The following is a 27105-nucleotide window of genomic DNA, read 5'->3' as shown; positions in this document are numbered from 1 at the left end:
AATGTATGACCAGTTATTAATCCCCAGGGGAGGTGTTTGAAATATTCAGGTCATAAATTGTCGTTTCTACCAAATGTTTGTGTTTATTTTAATCGTTTTTTGTTTTGTTTTGCTTTTTTTAAATTAAAAATGACATCTAACATTTAATTTCCTACCAATTCAATGTTACGTTAGTTAAATGGACCAGTTATCTGAGCATTCACCTTTATTTTGGTGCAACATCTGCCGATACGGTTCCAACATCACATTTTTTGTGAAAGTGACGGTATTTAGGAATCTTTATGATTAAATAATTGTGGCGTTTATTACCACGATTAATTGTGAAAACAAGTAATGGTGACATCCCTCGTCAGGAGGTCCTCCATGCAGGGAGTTCCTCATATCACACCATGGCTTAGGCACCAGAACCCTGAATGAAATGAATCTTTACAAACGATATAAACCATCTACTTGGTGAATCAAATCACCAAACCGCCATGAAAATCATAGGGAGGGAGGAGCAGAATGACCTTAAGTTGTTGTATGAGAAATCACTGCTCAGAGAAGCACAAAAGGTCTTTAACGACCCGACACACATCCTCGACCCAGAGTGTGATGAGCTGCCCTCAGAGTCCCCAAAAGTAGATTGAATAGATAGAAGAACCCATTTATCCCTTCCGCCATTAAAACACTAAACAATAATATGTAGCACTTAATGGCACACTGCAAAAACTCAACATCTTTACAAGAATATTTGTCTTATTTCTTGTCAAAATGTCTCATTTCTAGTCAAAACTAATCTCTTTCCACTTAAAATAAGACTCATCATCTAAAAATTAACTTGTTTTTAAATAATTTTCACTTGTTTCAAACTAATTTTCAATTGAAATAAGTAGAAAAATCTGCCAGTGAAACAAGTTTTTTGTGCTTGTAATAAGGAAGAAAAACTTGCTCCACTATCAGATTTTTCTACTTATTTCAAGTGAAAATCTGCTTGAAAGAAGTAAAAAGTGTCTAAAAACAAGCTACTTTTTAATGTGTATGTTCTTATTTTTAGTATAATTAGATTTGTTTTTGACTAGAAATGACATTTTAACTAGAAATAAGACAAATATTCTTGGTAAGATTTTGAGTTTTTGCAGTGCAGAACTGTAAGTTCTTTACTAATTCCACCGGTTTTTAACCTGACTGTTGTTACTGAAGCACCCGTCACTGTTTTGAATGCGTGTTAAAGGTGAGAACATTTACAAAGCCTGTTTAAACTGGAGGAAGAGGATAAAACAGACTGAAGCTTGACTTTAAACAGGCATCTGCAAGGCTAAGCTTAAAACAAATGTGTATTTCTGTTGCAGGTGTAAAAGTAGCTATGGCATTCACAAAGCAAGGAACTGAAAAGTTGTACAAGTATGTCTCAGTTTAAGAAAATGTTTAAAAAAGAAAAGATAAGTATTTACAAAAAAGAAGAAGGAGAAAGAGAAAAAAAAAGAAAAAGATAGATAGACGAGTGGTGTCTACCGTTATTTTGTTTGTTTTTGTTTTTTTTTGTCATTACTATGTTTCATTATCTTTAATATTTTGAAACAGAGAATAATATTGGTGTTGATAGTAAGCCAATGTAATGTGTAACAACAGAGAGGGGCAGGTACTATACGTTTTTTCTTCATCCTGCTCCTTTTCACTCATGGTGAAAATGTGTACACAATTAAATAAATCAAAATAAATCAAAATGAAATGAAAGTATTTTGCATGGATGTCTTGTATGTATTGTCTTGTGTATGCAGTGGCTCCGAGCCCAAAACAATAAAGTCTAATCCGATCCAAATCCACCAATCAGGAGCAGATAAACTAAATAGTGTTGTAGTCAAGACCACCTAACCTGAGACCAAGACAAGACCAAGACCGTGGAGGGGCGAGACCAAGTCCAAGACCGAGACCAAACCGAAGAATTATAGTCTATTTGTCATATTGAAAAACAAATGTATTTCAAACTGTTGGTAAAGCCACCCAGCCTGCAGAAGTACTTAACCCTTTTTACACGGTGCTTTCAAAAGCAGCAACCATGATGCTGTTACAACCAATGTATGAAGAACAACACTTGAAATGTGATTCTCTGATGAAAAAACAAACAAAAAAATACTGTAGCCTACATGATTTTTTTGTTGTCATTTTTCCCAAAATGATTCAAGTCTCTCTCTCTCTCCCCCCCCCCCTCTCACGTCTCACACACATGACTTTTGATTGAAACGGTCAATATTCGGCTGATCTTTTGTCCTTGGTCGGAAGGAGGGAAATCGGGCCAAAATCAGGCAGTTTATCTTTATGTGTGTAGCTACAGCTTAAATTAACTGGGAAAGACGCTCCGCCGAGTGTAACATAAAGTTACATTCGCCGGCGGCTGCCTGGGGCGACGTCAAACTTTTACCGTCACCTGGAACGAAAACATAGGCTAGATAAATGTGGGTTGAAAATTGAATGATTGATGACTTTGACGGCATCTCTGCCTCAGCCGGTGCCTTATTCCTTTCTCCCTCTTTTTCTCCTCTCTGACACGTAGGTGGCAGCGTAAACACTTTCAAAATAAAATACCGTATTGTTACATTTTAATTCGGGAAGTTCTTGCGGTTTAAAAAAAAAAATCACAGCAGCTGTGGTCTCGGCTGGTCTTGACAAAAAATCCCGAGACCGGCTCGACCGAGACCGAGACGAGACCGAGTAAAAATGCAGTCGAGACCGAGACGAGACCAAGACCTTGAAAATGCGGTCTCGAGACCAAGACCGTTCTCGAGTACTACAACACTAAAACTAAAGCCCCAGCAGCAGACTGACTGACTGACTGACTGACTGACCCCTCCAGACCCACGGAAGCGGGCCAGCCCGGCGGTGTTGATGAAGCAGCTCTGGGTGGGCTCGGCCAGGGCCTGGTCCAGCAGGTGGTTGATGAAGTAGATGCCCGGCTCCACGGTGAGGACCATCCTCTCCTGCACCAGGCGGCCCATACACAGATTCCTCAGTCCAGGCTCATCGCTGCGCTCTGTCCCCTGAGGAGCAGCACACTTTGTTCAAGTCAACGTAACATAACATTTCATTTCATTTCATTTCAAACATTTTGGGCCCAAACTCCCAGCACTTTGGAAATAAATCCATGTGACTGAATGGATGCTGGTGTGTTGTGCCCTGCAGTCTGTTTGATGGGTGGAGAGTACTACTGCTACTCCACTGGGGCTAATTTCGTCAAAACAACTCCAAATGACACCAAAGTTGTCTGGGTGAGTAGAATAGGCCTATTTCACAAGATTCTGAAGTGACGTCACACAGGGTAAATCAACATCCGGTCCGGTCAGCTGCGGCTAGAGCGATTGACAGAGTGGCGACACTTTTCATTCAAACAAACTAATACGACCGCCACAAAAGATTTCATCAGTGAGACTAACATTAATCTCCTAAAAAAAAGTTTAACCAGTCAGCGGTAAACCTCTAAAAACCTGTGGATAAAGTTACCTGGATGTAGCTACGAGCATATGCTACTAGCCCCCGGTCGCTGCCTACTAGCCCCCGGTCGCTGCTCCCTCTGCATTTCTCCCAAAACAAGCACATTTCCTAACGGGCAACATCTGGATAAACTGACAACAGGCTGGGGATTTAACGGCGACTTTCTCGCATTAAAAGTATATTAAGACTTTAACAGCTTTACTGCTATCACTGTCAGTTGCTGCTGAATGCTAATTTGTTAGCCCGTCGTTAGCATTAAGCTAGCGGACGTTATGCTTAGTTAGCATTAAGCTAGCGGACTTTATGCTTAGTAGTGGTACTGGCTGTGTGTGGTTTGAAGGTTGTTTCAAATAATGTGGGTTTGAGTGAACATCTTTGATGATTAAATACATATTGCCGCTTAATATGTTTTATGTGTCGCATTATTACAGTAGGCTAATGATTAGCCGCTAATCTTCCATTTGGACAGTGACAAATAAAACCTTGAAGCAAGAAGATTTTGTTGGAGAACTGACATTGATATACAGTAATTCAGTAACGGTTGTAAACCAGTGTACGGTTTAGTTTTAATATTTTGCCGTTCAAAAGCAAGCTAAACAAAGTCTTTTCCATCATCACTTCGTATAGCCTAACGTTACCCTGCTAGAAAAACCAGCATGGAAATGAATGGTCCAGAATGGTCTTTGCTGTTTTTGTTTTTTTAGCAGTAGCCAAAACCCACTTCTTTCTCAGGTCTTTCTTTCGGAAACTCGTGGAAATGCAAGTACGGCTGTTTTTGTCTAGAATTTGTACACTGAGGTACGCAGCAGAAGCTTTTATTTTTGGATTCAGCCATTGCGCTTCCGCGACCGGAAGTAGTTTTACCCTGTAACGGAAACCGGAAGTACCTAAACCCGGAAGTCGTGAAATAGGCCTATGATCGTATTTTATGCTAGAAATAAGGTCCAGGTTGTAAAAAACGGAAATTATCCTTTAAGACTGAAGCTTAAACCTGTTGAATCAAAGTTCCTAATAGTTTCTTTTCCAGTATATTTGTCATTGGATCATTATCTCTTTACATGCTCATACACTCACTCAGTTAAATACAATTATTTTTAATCATACGTCTCTCCACCGTGAGAAGTGGGAGGGGCCAGCCTTTTTGTTTTTGCTGGTTGCCACGGTGACTCATGTTATCTTTGTTCCATTGATGAGGGCTTTTCATCTCCCTGTAACTCAGGGTCAAGTTACTCTGAGTTGAGTGAACCAACTGTTATCACCTGTTCTCAGAGTAGATCAGACTCAGAGTTTGTTGAACCTGCTTTGTCAAACGGACCCTGTAGCAACCAAAAACGTAATAACAGCCAATAACGTAATAACAGCCAATAACGTAATCATTTTGGTCATTTTAAATGTAATAAATAACGTGCCAATAATGTAATAACATTTTTGAGTTATTACATTATTGGCAGGTCATTACGTTATTGGCCTAGTATTAAAAAAACCTTTGAAAATGTAATAACTGGTGCCGATAATGTAATAATACATAAATATGACTGCAGTTCTTGGAAATAAAAGGCTTTTTTGCAGTTTTGTGCAGTTTGCTAATCAAAAATAGGTGTGGATGACATAGTCGTCATATTTATTCATCCAACATGTACAGTACTATCTTTCACCTCTCTCTCTCTCACTTCTACCATGCTTAATGATATGTTTGCAGACAGTAAAAGTAAGCATTGTAGGTTATCAACAACCTCCAAAACAGAACCAAACTTGTGTATTGAATGGTGTCTGCAGCCAGTTTATGTTTCAGTCATGTAGAACTTCCTGCCTCAGACAAACCATTGGAAACAGGTAATGTTAAATGTGATAATTCCAGCATGGCTCGGAGGAGCAATGGCGTTGATTTGGTTTTACCATGGATTTTTTTTTTTTATTAACATTTAGCCAATCATTTTTCCAACTTGATGAAACTTGAGCGTGTGTGTGTGTGAGTGAGTGAGTGAGTGAGTGAGTGAGTGAGGAAAGATAGTAGTACATATCTTGGATGAATAAATATGACGACTATGTCATCCACACCTATTTTTAATTAGCAAACTGCACAAAAACTGTAAAAAAACCTTTTATTTCCAAGAACTGCAGTCATATTTATGTATTATTACATTATCGGCACCAGTTATTACCAGCCAATAATGTAATAACTTATTACATTATTGGCAAAAAGTTATTACGTTATTGGCTCAAAAGTTTTATTACATTATTGACACATTATTACGTTATTGTCTGTTATTATGTTTTTGGTTGCTACAGACCCCAGCTCTCTCCTGAGCTGAGGAATCTGAGGTTTCAGGTTGTGTGTGGTCTCACCTCAGGGTAGCCTCCCACGTCGTGCACGTCGATGCCCAGCAGGTGTCCCAGGCCGTGGGGCATGAAGACGGAGCCCATGTGGACCTTCATCATGTCCTCCACGCTGCCGCTCAGGACGCCCATCTCCACCAGCTCCTCCAGGTGAACCCGGTCAGCCAGGCGGTGCAGGTCGCTCCACTTCACACCTTCAACCAAAAACACACAGTTTAGGAAAAGCAGAAACATCTTTGCAAGTATTTTTTTTCTATTATTATTATTTCTTGTTCTTTATTTATTTATTCATTTATCTATTTTTTTCTTTCTTTCTCTGCAGGTGACAATGCTAGGCCACGCATTGAACAATTTGCAACAATATAATTGTAATTTATTTTTATTAAAGCAGAAGTAAGTGATATATTTGTGTTAATCTAAGTCTTAAATAGTTGTATCTTCCGACAGCAATCACTTCTATAGAGTGTTTGGTCTGAAACACAGGTCTGTCAGTCCCTCTGCTCTGCTCTGAGTCGAGGAGAAAACATTTATCGTATCCTACAACCTTTATCCAATGAGGAGAGAGAACGGCATAAAGGGCTGTGTGTGCAGCCAAGGAACGCCGTGAATGTGGTGACGTAGGGACGAGGACTGTTATGGTGCGTTCAAGGAAACTCGTAACTGGTGTTTTTCCGACCTGTGAAGTGGTACCAGTTCGATCTGGTACGAGTTCACAGGTCAGAAGTTACGAGTGGCCGTTATAGTGACTTTCACAGGTAAAACAGGTTGGAAAAACATGAGTGTGTTGCCTGGAACGCTACAAAGTCGTAAGTCGTGACTTGAAGCTGTAATTTACGATTTCAAAAGCCTGCCTGGAACGCAGCATTAGCGAAAACGACCGGATCACTTACTTCTGCTTTAATTATTTCCTCACAACCACTTTTACAATACTAATTCAGCAACCATTTGGACAATTCATTTTACAAGTGGTATTAGTAGACAGACAATTGTCTTTTTGTATAAATAAAATAATAAATAATAAATCAGAAAACCAAAATTTTAGAATATTTAAGAAGAAAACAAAAGAGAAAAAAGAAATCAGCAACAGCAACCAAAAAAAAAAAAAATAAAGAACACGCCAAACAAACAAAAAAGACAGAACAAGACAAAAACTAAACAAAAACAATATATCAAAAATAATATCTATTGTTTTAAATGTCTGAATGTCATTTTATCTGTCTGTGTTACCATGGGACCACGGACGGAAACTAGCTTTCTAGCTAAATCTGACATATTTACATCAAATCATTGTTTTTGTATGTTCATTAATATGTGGAAGTCCATCTCAAATAAACTAATAAATGAAATGAAAGTATGGGAAGGAAAGATTAGCCCAAGTATGATGACTTTCCTTCACTTTACTTCTGTATAAGTCATAAGTTGAACCATGTTGACCTGGTTTGAGGGCGGCCATGACAGCTCGGGATGACTTGAGGACAGCTTCATAGACGGCCCTCTGGTCTGGGCTGAACCTGCCATTGGCCGGGAAGGAGCAGGTGATGTCAGAGGAGTAGCAGTAGTACTCTCCACCCATGTCAAACAGACTGCAGGGCACAACAACACACAATGTTTCTGAGCTGTTGACAGTGATGGACATTCACAGACGGCAGCAACAACTTTAACAGAAGCGTAACCATGCAACAGTTAGTCTGACGATGACACCACAGCTACTCACCACATGTCTCCATCCTCAATGGTCTTGTCATTGGGAGCCCCAGGATGACCGTAGTAGATGATAGAGGAGTTATGGCCCCTAGCAACACAGGACACATGATGCATTGATGAGTTTAAACACGGATAAATAGTAACACTACACTGCAAAAACTCAAAATCTTTCCAAGAATATCTGTCTTATTTCTTGTCAAAATGTCTCATTTCTAGTCAAAACTAATCTCTTTCCACTTAAAATAAGACTCATCACCTAAAAATGAACGTGTTTTTAGATCATTTTCACTTGTTTCAAACTAATTTCCACTTGAAATAAGTAGAAAAATCTGCCAGTGAAAGCAGGTTTTTTGTGCTTGTAATAAGGAAGAAAAACTTGCTCCACTGTCAGATTTTTCTACTTATTTCAAGTGAAAATCTGCTTGAAAGAAGTAAAAAGTGTCTAAAAACAAGCTGCTTTTTAATGTGATGAGTCTTATTTTAGGTAGAATGAGATTTGTTTTGACTAGAAATAAGACAAATATTCTTGGTAAGATGTTGAGTTTTTGCAGTGTACTAATAACAACTGCACTACACAGTAGTAACTGCACTAAATGTGACTAATATAAAGCATTTGTTACAGCTGAATGAAGTCAACAGTGTTTTTCAGGACAGCATCGTCCTCGCAAGATGCTAAATAATGCAACAACATGCTCATTATACATGATGTACCTTTAGTACAAAAGGCCAGAACATGATTAACAACAACATTTCAGAATTCTTCATCCATGGCTGATGTGCAGTGTTAGTGAACATGATTTGTTTCAGTCGACAAGATGCTGGACAGGGCCGTTGCTAGGAATTCTGGGCCCCCTTAAAGAATACTAAAGTGGGCCCCTCCCCCTGACTTTTCCTTTTTTTTCTTAGACTAAGTATGTATTATCATTTTTTATTTAGCCTACCTTGTTTTGATGCTAATGCAGCATTACACTGCAAAAACTCAAGTATCTTAGCAAGAATATTTGTCTTATTTCTAGTCAAAACTAATCTCATTCTACTTAAAGCAGAAGTAATGTGAATGTTTGTGTTAATATAAGTCTTAAATAGTTGTATCCTCCGACAGCAATAACTTCTATAGAGTGTTTGGTCTGAAACACGGGTCTGTCAGTCACTCTGCTCTGCTCTGAGCCCAGGAGAAAACTTTCCTTGTATCCTACAACCTTTATCCAATGAGGAGAGAGAACGGCATAAAGGGGCAGTCCTCTCTGTGTGTGCAGCCAAGGGATGCGCCTGAATGTGGTGACGTAGGGACGAGGACTGTTATGGTGCGTTCAAGGCAACTCGTAACTGGTGTTTTTCCGACCTGTGAAGTCGTACCAGTTCGATCTGGTACGAGTTCACGGGTCAGAAGTTACGAGTGGCCGTTATAGTGACTTTCACAGGTAAAACAGGTCGGAGAAACACGAGTGGGTTGCCTGGAACGCTATTAAGTCGTAAGTTGTGACTTGAAGCTGTAATTTACGGTTTCAAAAGCCTGCCTCGAACGCAGCATTAGCCAAAACCACCGGATCGTTTACTTCTGCTTTAAAATAAGACTCATCATATTAAAAGCAGCTTGTTTTTAGACACTTTTTACTTCTTTCAAGCAGATTTTCACTTGAAATAAGTAGAAAAATCTGACAGTGGAGCAAGTTTTTCTTTCTTATTACAAGCACAAAAAACTTACTTTCACTGGCAGATTTTTCTACTTATTTCAAGTGAAAATTAGTTTGAAACAAGTGAAAATGATCTAAAAACAAGTTAATTTTTAGGTAATGAGTCTTATTTTAAGGGGAAAGAGATTAGTTTTGACTAGAAATGAGACATTTGGACAAGAAATAAGACAAATATTCTTGGAAAGATGTAGAGTTTTTACAGTGTACTATGAGTATTAGTCAGGGTCTTACGCAGAATAAATCAGTCATACAAAGATTAGACTACTGGGGTTTTTTATGAGTTATCACCACCTTTCTCCCCTAATACAACGGCCCTGCTGCTGGAGACTCAGCAGGGTCACAGAGCTTCAGAAAACCACACACTGTAGGTGTGAAAGATGTTCTGCTGTATGTTGTTCTTGCTATTAGAGCATTTCAGATGCGTGTACAATCATTACAACATGTAGAAAGCACTTAGAGTAAGAAATTAAGTCAGGAATAAAGCAGCTACAGGACTTACGTTCCACAGATACAGGTGTACGAGGTGTGGCGCATCCCTCCTCTGGTGTAGCAGTAGTGCTGGAACAAGCTGCAAAACAAAAGTCAGAAAAAGGAAAACTTGTTTCTGGTTCTTCCTGTTGGTGTGACTAACAGCTGTACTAAAAACATAGAATATTTCATGGAGTTGTCCACAGTCTCCTGAGGTCTCTCTCCAGACACTCTGCTGTTATTTATATTTAGGTCAATCTGATGGAGGGCCTTCAGGAAAGTAAAGAGAAGGAAAGCTGCTGGGCCCGATGGAGTGAGCCCAGACACACTATTCCATTGTGCAGAACAGCTTGCCCCACCATTCACCAAACTGTTCAACTCCATGCTTCGTCACTGCACTGTTCCGAACTGTGCCAAGGACTCGATCATCATCCCTGTGCCAAAATCCAACAAAATCTCCTGCCTCAATGACTATCGCCCCATCACCCTCACATCTATAATTATGAAAACATTTGAACGCATCATTCTCTCCCACCTGAAAGTTCTCACCTCCCCCCTACTGGACACTCACCAATTTGCATATCGCTCTAACAGATCTGTGGAAGATGCAGTCAACCTGGCCCTTCACAGCTCACTCCAGCACCTGGACACACCCAACACCTACACCCTTTTTATGGATTTTAGTTCTGCCTTCAACACCATAGACCCGGTCAAACTCTTCAATAAAATGCTGGACATGAACATTCACCCCTCCCTATGTCACCTCATCAGGAGTTTCCTGTGGCAGAGGCGTCAGAGGGTTAGGATAGCAGACTCCTGTCTGGCCCTCTGACCCTCAGTACTGGTGCCCCCCAGGGCTGTGTCCTCTCCCCCTGGCTCTTCTCCATCTACACCAACCTCCTCACATCTCACCACAGGACAGTCTCCATCTATAAGTATGCAGATGACACAACCATAACTGGACTCATCACCAACAACAACGAAACTCATTACAGAGAGCAGGTGGTACCAAGCTGTAACTTGGTGCCAGGACAATAACCTCCAACTTAACACTTCTAAAACCAAAGAACTCATAACAGATTTCAGACGCAAACCACCCCTCAAAACACCCCTCCTCATCTCTGGACAACCCATCACAATCACAGACTCCTACAAGTTCCTGGGCACTCATATCAGCAACACACTCAAATGGGACAATAACACAAGCCATATAATAAAAAAGGCCAACCAAAGACTATTCCACCTCAGGCAGCTCAAGAAATACAAAGTCAAACGCAATCTCCTCCTCCAGTTCTACACAGCCATCCTAGAAAGCATCCTCACAGCTCACATCTCAGTCTGGTACGGCCGTCTGGACACTCACTCACGCAGCAAACTCCAACGGATCATAAAAAAAGCATCTCTAATTACAAACACCCCCCTCCCATCACTTGACTCACTTTACCATAAACGCACAATAACAAGAGCACATAAAATAATCTCTGATTCAACACACCCAGCTAACCACCTGTTTCAACTGTTGCCCTCTGGCAGACGCTTTAGGTCCATTTCAACTAAAACAACCCGGTTCAAAAACAGCTTTTTTCCCACTGCCATCAGACTACTGAACTCCACTCATCTCCATACTCCATCTATGTTAAAGGTATAGTCTGTATGTAAATGTCTGCTCTAATGTTGATGTCTGTTCATGTATGTTAAATGTATAACTGATGTCTGTTGCCACACAGTACTATGTGCTGGCACTATGCTGTGCTGAAAGCAAATTCTGCCGACTTGTTGTGCAGTCCTTAATAAATGAATTGAATTGAATTGAATTCTCCCCACAGACAAACAGCAGAAGCAGCAGTTATTCCTGGTTAGTAGCTACTACTGGCTAGTCTGAGTCGGCCGACACAGTCTTAGTGGCTCTTCCTCTCTGCACTGACCAGTCTTTCTTTGGCGAGTGCTGAAAGTGCCGTGTGTATTAAAACAAGCCAGTAGTTTGTCAGCAGATATATCAGAATAGTTAGTGTTGGCATCTTTTATTCCTTATTTGGTTGGTTTGTTAGTTAGTGCACGTTGATGGGATTGGTTCCTTCATGTATTGAATCCTTCCTGTCTAAATCAGTTTTCATGAGACTGTCACTGGAAATAATAATGTAATAACTTCAGTCTACATGCTACAATCAGACACTGTTGAAGGTGCTGGTAACATGTGTGTTTTTAAGTTCTTCAACTAGATTTATCATTGATTTGATTACATTACATCTTGTCCCATTTTTTTTTTAAATTGATTTGAAAACATTTAAAGCAGACAATAAAGCATGATGGTCACCTGACAGAAGCACATCTACAGTACCACTATCACACCATCACACCATCACACCATCACACCAGGCCTGTGAAGCAGCTGTTATTACATAATACAGGAGTACACAACACCTATAAAACAATGACACACTGTTGGAGTTACACGCTCTGCTGGTTGAACCTCTACTAGTTTTATATCACATCCATTCCTTCATTTATTGTGTAGCTACAGTTCCTCCTTTATATCTATGCAGATATTATTATCTGGCCTCTCATTTCTTATTATTACAACGGCTGCTAACTTTGTACACTACACTGCAACAACTCAAAATCTTTCCAAGAATATTTGTCTTATTTCTTGTCAAAATGTCTAATTTCTAGTCAGAACTAACCTCTTTTCACTTAAAATAAGACTCATCGCCTACAAATTAACTTGTTTTTAGATCATTTTCACTTGTTTCAAACTAATTTTCACTTGAAATAAGTAGAAAAATCTGCCAGTGAAAGTAAGTTTTTTGTGTTTGTAATAAGAAAGAAAAACTTGCTCCATTGTCAGATTTTTCTACTTATTTCAAGTGAAAATCTGCTTGAAAGAAGTAAAAAGTGTCTAAAAACAAGCTGCTTTTTAATGTGATGAGTCTTATTTTAAGTAGAATGAGATTTGTTTTGACTAGAAATGACATTTTGACTAGAAATAAGACAAATATTCTTGGTAAGATTTTGAGTTTTTGCAGTGTACTTTCATTACCATTTATATATATATATAATTGTTGTTATTACTATTATTATTATTACTTCTTTTTTCTCTCTCTTTTCTTTTCTTTTCTTTCTCTGCAGGTGACAATGCGTGGCCTAGCATTGTCACCTGCTGAACAATCTGCAACAATATAATTGTAATTGTAGGTTATTATCTATGGTTTTAAATGTCTGAATGTCATTTTATCTGTCTGTGTTACCATGGGACCATGGATGGAAACTAGCTCTCTAGCTAAATCTGACATATTTACATCAAATTATTGTTTTTGTATGTTCATTAATATGTGGAGTCCCATCTCAAATAAAGTAATAAATGAAAACCAGCAGGGGGTAAAGTCATCAGCTGATACACTGACACAATGAAGCACTTTACTCACCTCTCCATTTCATATTCCTTCAGTCCAGGTTTCACATGCTTCATGATCTACAGTTACAGAGTGGGATTACAGGATTACAGTGCATGTGGTTAGTGTAGTAAGTAGTAGTATTACTATTGATTTGACCACGTTAACTCATGTCATGTCACAGATCTAGTGAAATGGGTAGCTTTAGGGACAGACATTTAAAAAGACAGATTTCTTGTTTGGTTAACTGCTCCTGGATCCTTGAAAGTTATTTGTGCTAATGAAATGAAATCCTGTGCACGACCTTTAATGTTGCAGCTTATTGGTCAAAGGTTATCTCTGTTCATTATAGCATTGAAACAGTTTATAGCCTCAGGGTATTATTATCTATTGTACTGTAAACTGACTGCTGCTATTTTCTAACATGCTTTTGTTTTTATTTATTGTATTTTTGTACCAGGGAACATCTATGTACGGGACAGCGGATGGAAATGAGCCTGTGGCTACAATCCGGCTTGTTTACGATTTTGTTTCGTTCATGAACTTGCACTGTCCCACTTTAAATAAATTGAATTGAATTGAGGGTCCTGACATCTTTGAACACTTTGTGCTGGTTTTATACTGAAGAAGCTGCTTAATACCCAGGTGGTTCACTTACAGCTCCAACTTTCCATTTCTGTCTTTTATTGTTTGGTTTAAAATGAATTGTAATTAAAAAACAAAAAGGACCTCACCATTTTGTGGGCTTGACTGGAAATCCTGTTGGTGTAGCGCAGGACCTCCAGCTCCATGTCGGTCTTCAGGAGGCGGCTGCAGACAAACACATCAACAAGTGAGAAGCTCTGATCATAACACCACCAGTTTACTGAAGTCAGTACAGTCCAGCACCAGAAAGAATTCATACAACTCACATTTGAAGTTCAGGGAATGCTGCAATTGTATTTTGATTAGCCTGTGTGAGTATACATGGCTTAAAGGGATAGTATCATTTTTTTTTAAAGTGGGGTTGTATGATCTCCAAATAGCCCCTAAGTACTTTAATTGCAGTAGAAGACTCTCTGCACTCCTCCCGTTAGCAACGCCAGCCCATAATAGCCCTGCCCAGAGATTTACAACATACAGTGTTGTGAACAGACCCAAAGAAACGGCCTATTTTCACGGCCTAAAAGAGGTTTTACCTGAAAAAATAAATACACAGTTCCATTGTTCACTATAATATAATTTTTTCCAGCAGTTTTTATTTGGGCCTAACCAACTGCTGATCGGCGGCCGCTAACCCTGGGCGGAGGGATACGTGAGTTGGTTAGGTCCAAATAAAAACTGTGTTTTTATTTAATTATTTATTTATTTGAGTGGACCTTAAATAGCTCGGGTTGAAATACATACTGGAGAGTATATTACGGATCTCTACCATAATAGAACCCAGCAAATTACACAAAGCGGTGGTAACCAATAGCAACACTAATGAAAGTTAAATCAATCTATCAGGTCTGTCTCCCAGGAGGTGGACCTGCAGAACATTCCTTTGCTCCTTTTTATGTTTGAAAAGAATCTGAGTGAAAACACTGTTGGTCGACTTAATAATATAGTAATAGATAAAACAACTTTTGATGACTTACCACTCCACAATGACTGGGTGTAGCAGAGTGTTGTTGACTTGGAAGCTGATGAAGAAAGAACAGCATCATTCATACAAAGTCATCTGATGATTTGACCTTTGAAATAAGTATTTTAGTTCTTTTCCAGAGTTGGAGCAGATCAAACTGTGGAGTTAAAGCAGAAGTAAGTGATATATTTGTGTTAATATAAGTCTTAAATAGTTGTATCTTCCGTCAGCAATCACTTCTATAGAGTGTTTGGTCTGAAACACGGGTCTGTCAGTCACTCTGCTCTGCTCTGAGCCCAGGAGAAAACATTTATCGTATCCTACAGTTTTTATCCAATGAGGAGAGAGAACGGCATGCAGGGCTGTGTGCAGCCAAGGGACGCCGTGAATGTGGCGACGTAGCGACGAGGACTGTTATGGTGCGTTCAAGGAAACTCGTTTTTTTCCGACCGTGAAGTGGTACCAGTTTGATCTGGTACGAGTTCACCGGTCAGAAGTTATGAGTGGCCGTTATAGTGACTTTCACAGGTAAAACAGGTCGGAGAAACACGAGTGGGTTGCCTGGAACGCTACAAAGTCGTAAGTTGTGACTTGAAGCTGTAATTTACGATTTCAAAAGCCTGCCTGGAACGCAGCATTAGCCAAAACCACCGGATCGCTTACTTCTGCTTTAAAACCAGTGCTAAGGACAGTAACAGTAACATGGCCATCAATCCACTACTAACAAGCAAAAGCCAGATTCATTGCTTCATTAATTCTATTCAGAGGGTTTAATCAGTAACAGTCTGTTGTATCCTCGGTTCCAAAAGGAGAAAATCTCCACAAACAAAGTAGAACGATGTTAAACACACCCACTGATTCCTTCAAAGGAGGCTTCACGGCAGACGCTGCCACTGTCTGTGTTCTGTCCTCGCTGTGTGGACAGAAACACATCATGACGATGAGTGCATTCAAGTGTCAGTAGAGTCAGTGCATTAAGTTGGTTTATATTCAACCAAAGAACAACTGGAGAGTGAGGGTGAACTCCAGTCCCCCCCTCAGCCCTAGAGCCTGTGGCCCTAACCCTTTGTTTAGCGTTCACGTGAAGTGGTGGTGGTGTCCTGGTTCTGGTCCAGACCAGGGTTAGGGGGAAGTGGTCTGGCTATCTGGGCCTCGAAACGGAGATTTTTCAGGGGCACACTACGGACCGAGGGCTATGGCAAGTTTCCCAGAATGCATCTTGCAGCAACCGGCAGCTGTTTTATTTCTCACTGTAGCGCTGTTATTACGTCATTTTGTTAAGTTTTAATATTTTTTCGTGCGATAAAGTAGCTGTTTAGATCCCCAATGTGCGGTCGGTTTATCCACATGAGGCTGTTTAGACGTTTGCTCCCATGTTTTTGGGAGAAGTGAAGCTCCACCTGTGGAGCAGATCAACACCCGTCCAGAGAGCTGCTCGGCCGGCCAACCTCCGTCGTCATCCCGGGGGAGAAAACCTTCACTAATTAACTTACCCGCAGGTTTTTAAAGGTTTACCACCGGCTGGTTACATTCTTTTTAGGAGATAAATGTTGGTCTCAGTGATGAAATGTAACAATTGTCGCATTAATTTGTTTGAATTAAAAGTGAAGCTTCCTGTGTGTATTGGACAGAGGAGCAGTGCTGCCTCGGGGCTCTGGAGCCTACGGACACAAACCACCACATTTACATCAAGAAATACATGTTTTACAATGAACCGATCAGTCTGCATTACATTTACATTAAGTTAACGTATGACGTATGTGACTGTTGAAGGGGCGTCCCAGTTCGTAGGGGTCGCCTTTCAACCTCTACCCCTTGTAGCTCCATTTCAAGGGTTAGGGGTAGGGGTAGTAGTCTACTTGCCAGCCCATAGGGCCCCATTGTGAACCCGGAAATGTTGAGTACCCCAAAGTTTTATGTTAGAAATATATAGTATGGGTCCCCAGTATTCAGAAACTGCCGGATGCTAACTTATATATATTGGGCAATTAGCATAACTGACATAATTAGCATAAATTAGCATAATTGCCTATATGGGCAATATTTCAACAAAATTGACTTGGCTGATCTGGGCAATATTGGAGTGGTTTTAGGGGTTATTGATGATGCTGAATCCATTTCTGACATTTTCAAAATTCAAAATGGCTGTCTAAACCGGAAGTGATCAGATTTTCACCGCCAGTGGGCCGATTTTGATGGATTTCAAAATCTGGTCATTGGTTTAGACAGCCATTTAGAATTTTGAAAATGTCAGAAATGGATTCAGCATCATCAATAACCCCTAAAACCACTCCAATATTGCCCAGATCAGCCAAGTCAATTTTGTTGAAATATTGCCCATATGGGCAATTATGCTAATTTATGCTAATTATGTCAGTTATGCTAATTGCCCAATATATATAAGTTAGCATCCGGCAGTTTCTGAATACTGGGGACCCATACTATCTATTTCTAACATAAAACTTTGGGGTACTCAACATTTCCGGGTACTCATCGTTGGCAAGTAGACTATAGGGGTAGGGTTAAGGGGTATGGGTAGGGGTAGGGTTAAGGGGTATGGGTAGGGGTAGGGTTAAGGGGTATGGGTAGGGGTAGGGTTAAGGGGTATGGGTAGGGGTAGGGCTAGTAGTATAGGGGTAGGGATGAAAAATAGAATTGGAACTGGGCCTTAGTCACGGGACTTGATTTAAAGTCTCACAGTACATGTTCAGTAGTAGCTGACACAGGGTCTGACTGGAGCTTCTACAAACCACCAACCAACACTGGTTCAGGAAAATACTAGTGAGGCGTCGCCTGCTATCGAGCAAATGAATCAGTGGCTGGAATCAGGACGGAGTACGAGATGCATAGCTACCAGAGTCAGGAGCTCAGCTGGTTTCAGGCTGGACAGGACATCGACCATCTGGATGGAGAAGACATGGAGTCATTAGACACAAACAAGTTCCAGTTGTCCAGGATAAAGGTCAAAGGTCACTCTGACAGGCGCCATGTGGCTTCATGGTCTCTCTGTACAAAGCTCAAGAGAGAATATTACTGCTCTGCCCACAGCCAACATGTCAGATAACACACCTTGACTGGTTTAAATGATTAGATATGAACATGACCACACATTTTTAATTGGTGATCAGCTGTGACAATATTGTTCATCACGTTTTGACTGAAAATATGAAAAATGAGAGACATGAATAAGTCTTGAATGCATTTCATTTGAAATCTTTTCACTAATACAGTTTGCAGCTGAGTAAAACACAGTCGGTTAAAACTGAACTTTGAAGTTTTATTTGCACAGTAATGAGGATTTTTCTGAAGTCTTAGGGGTAGGTTCTTTACTTTTCATTTTCGGAGCAAGGTGTTTTTAGACCCGCGGGGCACACGTGAGCTCTGCATGGCGCACGGTGTTACCAGGCTTTACCCTCATCAAACTCATCAAATACACAATCCAACAACTCCACAACGCTCTGGTGGACAAGTTGTGAGCTGCACATTCACCACGCTATGAGATAATAACACAACGTTACCACACAGAGTTGTTTTAGAGGGAAATGCGCAGCCGGAACTACATTCCTGACACGGCTGCTCGGCAGAATGTCTTCTAAAGCCAAAGTACTTCAGAGTATTTGTTTCATGTGTCGTAATGTTACATAATTATTATTATTATCTCATAGTGTGGTGAATGTGCAGGTCACAACTTGTCCACCAGAGCGTTGTGGAGTTGTTGGATTGTGTATTTAGTTTGATGAGGAGCCTCTATTGCGTTAGCTGAACAGACAATCTCAAAACAGCTTGCACCCACAATTTGAATTTGCCAAATTGTTGAAATATCCCTTTAAGATAGAGAAGTGCTTCTTTGTTGTTGTTCTTTCATGTTCAATTGCTGCTCTTTACCTGTTGTCAAATACTTTTGCATGATGTTTGATATGTTTGACCTGGTTTCCACGTTGCTTCTGTAGCAGCGCTGCAGTGTAAACACTGTCTGTGTCTCATTAGGTGACAGAATTAGCTCAACAAACGCAGAGGCAGTTATTGTATGATTTCATGTTTTCTAATATTAAAGTGCAGATCAGTGAGCCTGCACCTCAAACTGTGACTAATTAGAACATCCACCACCTCAGGCAGGTGTAAAAAGACCTGAACTATCAGCCGGTGAGTCATCACAGGGTTTTTTACAGCGTGAATATAGACATTGAATGTGATCGTTTTCAGTGCAAACCTCCCAGTGATTTGTTGGCCGGTGGAAGTTGTTTTATTGTAGCCTGAAAATAGTATTTTGATTTGTCAACGTGCACATTTTCAGCATGTCTAAAAAGCTGTCAGCCGTCCAACATACAGTCTCTCTCCTGGGAATCTGCTGTCAACACCGACCAGGTCTCAAAGTGTTTTTAGACTAGATGGTTCAAAGGAAGAGGACCAAGGTGCAGGTTGCACATTTAGGGCCGGATTTACTAAAGGTTTGCGTGTATTAAAACGTGTGCAAACGTGATTGCACGCGCAAACACATGTGGAACCTGATCTACTAACCGGACGCACCGAGGATTGCGTCCCTCACACGGGCAAAATAGCACGTGCGATCCATTTAGCGTGTTTGCCTTGATGAATATGTAAATATGGGCGTTTCAGCCAGAACGCGCAGAATACTGGGAGGAGTAGATGCAAATAGATTTATTTAGTGCATGCAATGTGATTTACCAAACCAGGAAGAGATTGCGGTGGCTGTTTTTGCGTCTTTATTCACCACGTCTGAAAACCATGTACTAACTGATACAACTTCGCCAAAACGTATGCGTTTATTGATTTGATGCCTGTCAGAGCCCCGTGATCTTACATCTCTGCATTTCCTCACGTCTGGGGAATTCTGTAACACTTTTTCAGCCGTGTTAAAAGTCTTTTACGCGCCGTTACGCACGGGGCACGTCTGTCCTGCAGTGCGCTCCTCTCCTCTCCTCTCCTCTCACCTGGCTGCTCAGCTCCGTCTCTCAGTCCCGGTCCTGGACTGAGACACGTCACCGCTGCCTTCACCCGCCTTTGATCCCTCTGGTCAGTGGTCAGAGCGTTTAGATCCGTGTGTCCCACCTGAGCTCTCTATTAATCCACTGGATCATGGGCGGCACACACACACACACACACACACATATTACAGGTGTGTGATTGTCACTGCAGCTGCTGCCTGTTCGTCACTATATGACGAGTTGGGCCCTGTAGCGATTTGTGTTTATTAGTCTAAACAGAGCGCGAGAGAGATGAACACACACATGCTGTCATTGTAGCATCGGATCAAATGTCATTCTGTCCCTTCGTCCGTCCAGCTCTCTGTCCACACTCTCCATGGCGGAAACGATTACGACGCACAAAACCCTCATTTACATATTGTGGTTTGCATGTGTTTTCATTTAGCGGGTTACTCTTAGTAGATCACCTGTTTTGCGTGCACTAACCAAACTCGCAATATTATAGCGGGCGCAAACAATATAGCGCCCGCTATCTGGGATCTTAGTAAATCCGGCCCTTAGAGTGATGAATCTAAACCAACCCCCTGTAGAGTTGTGGTGGCCAGAGATGTGCACACTGCTGAACTGTTGTAATTAATGGAATGATCACTCTGATGCTCTACAATCTTTGTTTGAGCATGTCGTCCACTGGTGTCATGACTTTCCCCCCAAAGCTTTTACATCCTCTCACACAAATCTGTGCACAAGCCCCAAACATCTACACACATGCAAAAGGCAAAAGGTACAGACTGTAGAGATGATGTCTAAAGAAATCCATGCAGCTTTATTTTAGTTTGAATCCCCTTGAATGAAATGGTTTAGTTGAGTTGAGGTGATAATGATGCAGGTCCAGACTCTGGAGCCTCTGGTGCTTTGAGTTTTCTTTTTGCCAGGAGGTTCAAATAAGAGAAGACGACTTTCACCTTTAAAACAGCCTATGGAGACACTGATGTCCTTTCCTGTTACTTCATAGCTGGGTGACTTCACATCACACACACACACACACACACACACACACACACACACACACACAGCAGCAGAGCAGACTTACATCACAGGTGTGTTTCACCTCATCGACAGCGTACTTTGCCTTGTAGTGCTCTGTAGGAAAGATCCTGTCAACACACACACTGCAAAAACTCAAAATCTTTCCAAGAACATTTATCTTATTTCTTGTCAAAATGTCTCATTTCTAGTCAAAACTAAACTCTTTCCACTTAAAATAAGACTCATCGCCTAAAAATTAACTTGTTTTTAGATCATTTTCACTTGTTCCAAACTAATTTTCACTTGAAATAAGTAGAAAAATCTGCCAGTGAAAGCAGGTTTTTTGTGCTTGTAATAAGAAAGAAAAACTTGCTCCACTATCAGATTTTTCTACTTATTTCAAGTGAAAATCAGCTTGAAAGAAGTAAAAAGTGTCTAAAAACAAGCTGCTTTTTAATGTGATGAGTCTTATTTTAAGTAGAATGAGATTTGTTTTGACTAGAAATAAGACAAATATTCTTGGTAAGATTTTGAGTTTTTGCAGTGTGTAAATTAATACTTGTTCCTCTGCAAGTTGTTGTTTTAGAATTTCACAAGAGGGTTAAAAATGTCCAAGAAATCTGATTTCAGCTTTTTTACCCTTAGAAAAATGAACTTTGGAAAAACATAAGTCTGGTCATATTTTTCAAGAATTTTGGTTTCCATTACTTTTAGGTTTGGAGGAATTTTCTAAAGGGGACTTCTGATTGGTTGAGCCCTGAATCGGTGCCCTGTAGAGCAGGGCAGACCATAATATTAAATATAGCCTATGTATCAAACAAAAAAAGAAGAAAGAAAGAAACTGTACGAGTCACCCCATCATCCATATTGTTTCAGGAAGGATATTTTTGTTGTTGTATCCTTTTTGTTAATTTATTGGATATAAAAACATATATTAAAAATAAATAAATAAAAAATGTCCAAGAAAATTAATCAACACATACATCTAAATGTATTGTGTAGCTTGTGCACTGAAAATACTAAAGGGCATTTGTATCACTGAGGTGAAATTTATATAGATTAGATTAGATTAGATTAGATTATACTTTATTTCATCCCCGAAGGGAAATTCATTCATCACAGCAGCATTTAACAAAGGAAATAAAAACAAGACAAATAACAAAATACACAATTCATAAAAAAAATACTTAAAGAAAAAGAAGACAAAGGGAGAAAGTGCTGCGGTGCTCTCTACCTGCTGGGCAAAGTAACAGATTAAAACAAATGCTTGCTGGTAGACAATTATGGATAAAAAACCAATTAAAGTGCCTGGGAGATTTCAAAAAAGTGCGACAGACATTACAAATGAAATAGAACTGTTAAAAAGTCTAACTGACATGATAAAAGACCTGCGGAAACGCTCTGTTTTGCACTGAGGGTGTCTCAGCCTGTTGCTCTCGTATATATACTCAGGGTCTCTGCAGGTTTCACCAGCTCAAATTTAAGACTTTTTAAGACCTTTTTAAGACCATTATGGATGAAATTTAAGACCTATATCATGACAAATAAAAAACGTACAAAAGAAAGGCGGAGTCACAAAACTAGAAATTGATTGCAATATATAAGTTGCGTGTTAGGCTTGTTTGTAGTTGAAAATACATTCAATAAAGCACAATGAAGTGTCGCAGGAGCATCTAAAGTAAACTATTTGGGGGCACAAAAAGAAATTGGGGAGTGAAATTAAAAATGTTTATGTGACACATTATTTATTTAATTCACTGGCAACCAACAGGCAGATGGCTTTAAGCCTTGAATAATGTTAAGGGTCAAACGTGAGCCATTTTTACATTGGAGATAGAACAGTAAAAACACCAACACTTCCCCTTTGGCCTGAAATGTGATGACTTCTAAATGTGACCCAGAATAGACAAACATGGAAATATTTCAACTTCTTTGATCAACAGACACGAGCCACAACCTGTTCTGTATTATGACCAGCACAATATTTGACACATGAAGTAAATAAATTGGCTTTTGGTCACCCCTATATATTATGGTATTAAATAATGCTTGAATAAATGTGAACTACATCTTTTTATTTAAAAATGCTCGCCCATGGTGGGCATAAGAAAATTTAAGACCTGTCTAAAATTATTTAAGACTTGAACACAATAATTCAACAAATTTAAGACATTTTAAGGCCTAAAATTTAGATTTTCAAATTTTAGACTTTTTTAGACTTTTTAAGACCCCGCAGAAACCCTGTATACTGTCTGAATATGATATATAATGAACTAATCTAATACAAATATGATTCTGCTGTTTGACATGGCCAACAGCTCTGTGAGGATCAGTGTGACTCACTCTCCCATCCAAGTGGCATAGCTTTCAGGCAGTCTGGGAACAAACAGGATGGATTTCCCCGTGTCCACATCAATGGCTCCATAACAGTCCGGCTCAGTCACTCCAAAGGCCCAGTGGAAGAAAGACTCCTGCAGAAGTCAGACAAGCAGCCACAACATTAGAGGAGGAAACAGTGAGAGTCAGAGTGTCAGCAGCATCTTCTGGTTAGATTATTATCACACAAGAGGAGAGGAGATGATGCTGTCTCTTATCCAGGGCCGTTGTATAGGGGAGAAAGGTGATGATAACTCTAGGGGCCCAGCGCCCAGTGGGGCCCATAAAAAACCCCAGTAGTCTAATCTTTGTATGACTGATTTATTCTGCGTAAGACCCTGACTAATACTCATAGTACACTGTAAAAACTCAACATCTTTCCAAGAATATGTGTATTATTTCTTGTCCAAATGTCTCATTTCTAGTCAAAACTAATCTCTTTCCACTTAAAATAAGACTCATAACCTAAAAATTAACTTGTTTTTAGATCATTTTCACTTAAATTCACAATAAATAGAAAAATCTGCCAGTGAAAGTAAGTTTTTTGTGCTTGTAATAAGGAAGAAAAACTTGCTCCACTATCAGATTTTTTCTACTTATTTCAAGTGAAAATCTGCTTGAAAGAAGTAAAAAGTGTCTAAAAACAAGCTACTTTTAATGTGATGTGTCTTATTTTAAGTAGAATGAGATTTGTTTTGACTAGAAATAAGACAAATATTCTTGCTAAGATACTTGAGTTTTTGCAGTGTACTGCTGCATTAGCATCATGTGTATGCATGATGTGCCCTGACACTGTAATTGTTGAGAGAAAATTTGAATAAAAAAAACAAGTTACCAAAAAAATAAAAGCCAAACCTTCCATCGTCATCCCAGAGCCACATAGAGACGACTCACCTGCCTGAACAGGAGGTCTGTGTCGGTGCAGTTCCTCTGCTGCTGCTCTCCTCCCTGCAGCACCACCACCCACTGCAGCACCGCTCCCTCTGTGGCTCTCAGTCCTCGGCACAGTCGCTGGCGGTTTTGGGCAAAAAGGGCAGCGGACACCTTCAGGGTGTCGTTCCCCAGCCAGTAGACGGGTCTGAAGGGGCAGGGAGATAAATCTGACCCTCACTGCCTCACCATCATTCACTGACCGACATCCTCCTTCAGTCAACTAGTACTGGAATTTGAATTTGAATTTATTTATTTATTCAGGATCGCCCCTTGAGATGAATCATCTCATTTTCGAGGGGGTCCTTCCACAAAAAGATACAATGATACAATACAATACAATACAATACATATTTATTTATATAGCACATTTAAAAATACAACCCAGGTTGTCCAAAGAGCTGTACAATAAACACACAAGCAAACTAGTGGCAATACAACTAGATGGAACAGGTAATGTAGTTACAATAAAAGCATGCAATAAAACAATAAAACAAGAGTGGAGACATATAAAACTAAAATGCCAAGGAAAAGAGATGAGTTTTTAAAAGAGATTTAAAGTGCTCGAGTGTTTGTGCAGTCCTAATATGCAGAGGTAGGCTGTTCCACAATGTCGGGGCCACCACAGATTAGCAGACCTCAGTGTCAGGTAAAGAAATAAAAAGAAAAACAAATACATTGAAACACATTACAGGACTTACACACACACACACAAGACAAGGCTCTCCTAACCCCAGCTAATCCACAAACGGCCAGATATCAGAATAATAGTCAACTTGTGATATCTAAGCTTACAAATGGGAAAAATAAAGAAATAAATAAAATAATAATGATATAATAATAATAAAAATTAAGTAAATAAATAATCAGATAAGAGAATCACACACACTTCAAAACTAGTTTTCAAAGTTTCTAAAACACGTTTCCACATAGCTTAGATTTAATATCATATGACTTATTTCACACAACCCTAGGTACAGAAAACTGGAATTGTCCATAATTACAGTAGAAAACTAAATTCTATACACATGGGGGCTCTTCTGAATGCATTTCACTACACTGCAAAAACTCAAAATCTTACCAAGAATATTTGTCTTATTTCTAGTCAAAACAAATCTCATTCTACTTAAAATCAGACTCATCATATTAAAAGCAGCTTGTTTTTAGACACTTTTTACTTCTTTCAAGCAGATTTTCACTTGAAATAAGTAGAAAAATCTGACAGTGGAGCAAGTTTTTCTTTCTTATTACAAACACAAGAAACTTGCTTTCACTGGCAGATTTTTCTACTTATTTCAAGTGAAAATTAGTTTGAAACAAGTGAAAATGATCGAAAAACAAGTTCATTTTTAAGTGACGAGTCTCATTTTAAGTGGAAAGAGATTAGTTTTGACTAGAAATAAGACAAATATTCTTGGAAAGATGTGGAGTTTTTGCAGTGTATGATCTTATGGAGACTTCAGATTCATTTCATCCACAGAGCAGCGAGCTGAGAGCGTTATGGTCTGTGGTCAGTAGATCTGAGCCTGAAGAGGTGGCTGAACCACAGAGAGGAAGACATCCAGAGGTCTCGGTCTGTGGCTGTGTCCTTGGAGATAAGATAACAGACACAACATATCTGACTCAAAGGTTAAAGGGATAGTTCACCCTAGAATGATATTTCGCTCATTATCTACTCACCCTCATGTGGACTAAGGGCTGGAAGAAGTCTCAGAGTCCTCCGTCCCTTCTCTGAGTTACAGGGGGTCTTGGTGTAGCAGTGCATGTCCATATAACGGTTGTAAAGGGACACCGGAGCTCTTCGTAAAAAAACACACACAAAAAAACATCCAAATACCTCCATGATGCTCGTATGTAATGTCCGTCTTGTGCTGAAGCCCCAAATTGCGTAATTGTCCCGAAAAAAATTAAATAAGTCTATATTTTAAGCTTGTTTGTAGCGGAAGCTTCTCAAAGCTCCTCTTCCTGGTCCATCCAAATCTCGCGTGATTCGCAGTAACCGCACTGACGCTGGCGCAAATCACGCGAGATTTGGACGGACCAGGAAGAGGAGCTTCGAGAAGCTTCCGCTACAAACAAGCTTAAAATATAGACTTATTTAATTTTTTTCGGGACAATTACGCAATTTGGGGCTTCAGCACAAGACGGACATTACATACGAGCAGCATGGAGGTATTTGGATGTTTTTTTGTGTGTGTTTTTTTACGAAGAGCTCTGGTGTCCCTTTGCAACCGTTATATGGACATGCACTGCTACACCAAGACCCCCTGTAACTCAGAGAAGGGACGGTGGACTTCCAGCAGGTGAATTCTTCCAGCCCTTAGTCAACATGAGGGTGAGTAGATAATGAGCGAAATATCATTCTAGGGTGAACTATCCCTTTAATCCAGAACCTCAAGGATTTCTGTATCGTTGACCGACCTTACAGGTGAGTGAGACGCCAGGTGGCCCATAGGCAGCTGATAAGTGGTGTTACTGATGGAGAAAACACAAACATGATCTGAAGTGAAATCCCAAGCCTCACTGTGTCAGTCATCTGATCTTAGCCATGTATTAAACGTGAGTAGGGCTACAACAACGTATCGATAAAATCAATAAAAATCGATGATTAAATTCGTTGGCAACGAATTTGATTATCGATTCGTTGGGTAGCGATTAACTTGGCCCAGAGCCAGGGAAAAAAAGGAAATATTTCTTATCTTTACCCGTGTCCAAAACAGTCAGCAGCAGCAGTCATCCAGCTCCAATAATCCACTAATATTATTTCCGTTTACATCACGTTCCTGGCGGCCACTCGGCCAGCCTGTTTCATTCATTTCATTCAATCCTTTATTTAAACTCGGAGATATATTGAGGAGTAACCTCATTTACAATATAGCCGAGATGAAACATAAAACACACAAGGACAGAAGACAAGACATTTGAAACATACAAAAACATAACAGAATACCAGAATATAAATTGAAACATAGTTAAAAGCACGAGCAGTTAGAGGTAAAATAAGATGTAGTTATGGCTTTAAATTGTCCCATTGATAAAAGTGAGGTAAGTTTCAAATGATTCTGCATCATGTAAAAAAAAAAAAAGGTGTTTTTAGCGGCGGCAGCAGCAGCAGCAGCCGTGTTTCTGATCAACCGGACCTGTGTTGTCCGGCTCCACCG

General features: G+C 39.9%; 1 protein-coding gene across 1 annotated transcript in view; it reads right to left on the bottom strand.

Moving 5' to 3' along the window:
• The window catches only part of LOC146980635 (xaa-Pro dipeptidase-like), a 28401-nt gene that overhangs the window by 517 nt on the left and 779 nt on the right, over positions 1–27105 (bottom strand). Inside the window, exons 2-14 of the mRNA XM_085787917.1 lie at positions 23909–24092; positions 22982–23109; positions 20703–20766; positions 17521–17568; positions 15518–15579; positions 14680–14724; positions 13795–13870; positions 13094–13140; positions 9703–9771; positions 7520–7597; positions 7240–7388; positions 5815–5999; positions 2826–3017 (exon numbers count right to left, since the gene is read on the bottom strand). Coding sequence (XP_085644043.1) covers positions 2826–3017; positions 5815–5999; positions 7240–7388; positions 7520–7597; positions 9703–9771; positions 13094–13140; positions 13795–13870; positions 14680–14724; positions 15518–15579; positions 17521–17568; positions 20703–20766; positions 22982–23109; positions 23909–24092 — 1327 coding nt within the window. The remainder of the gene's footprint in view (positions 1–2825; positions 3018–5814; positions 6000–7239; positions 7389–7519; positions 7598–9702; positions 9772–13093; positions 13141–13794; positions 13871–14679; positions 14725–15517; positions 15580–17520; positions 17569–20702; positions 20767–22981; positions 23110–23908; positions 24093–27105) is intronic.

Source organism: Trachurus japonicus, chromosome 9 (assembly GCF_045865225.1).
Source record: "Trachurus japonicus isolate A0001 chromosome 9, Traja_1.0".
In the NCBI taxonomy this organism is placed as follows: Eukaryota; Metazoa; Chordata; class Actinopteri; order Carangiformes; family Carangidae; genus Trachurus; species Trachurus japonicus.
The sequence above is the reverse complement of the archived record's forward strand: the minus strand, read 5'-3'. Positions and strand labels throughout refer to the sequence as shown.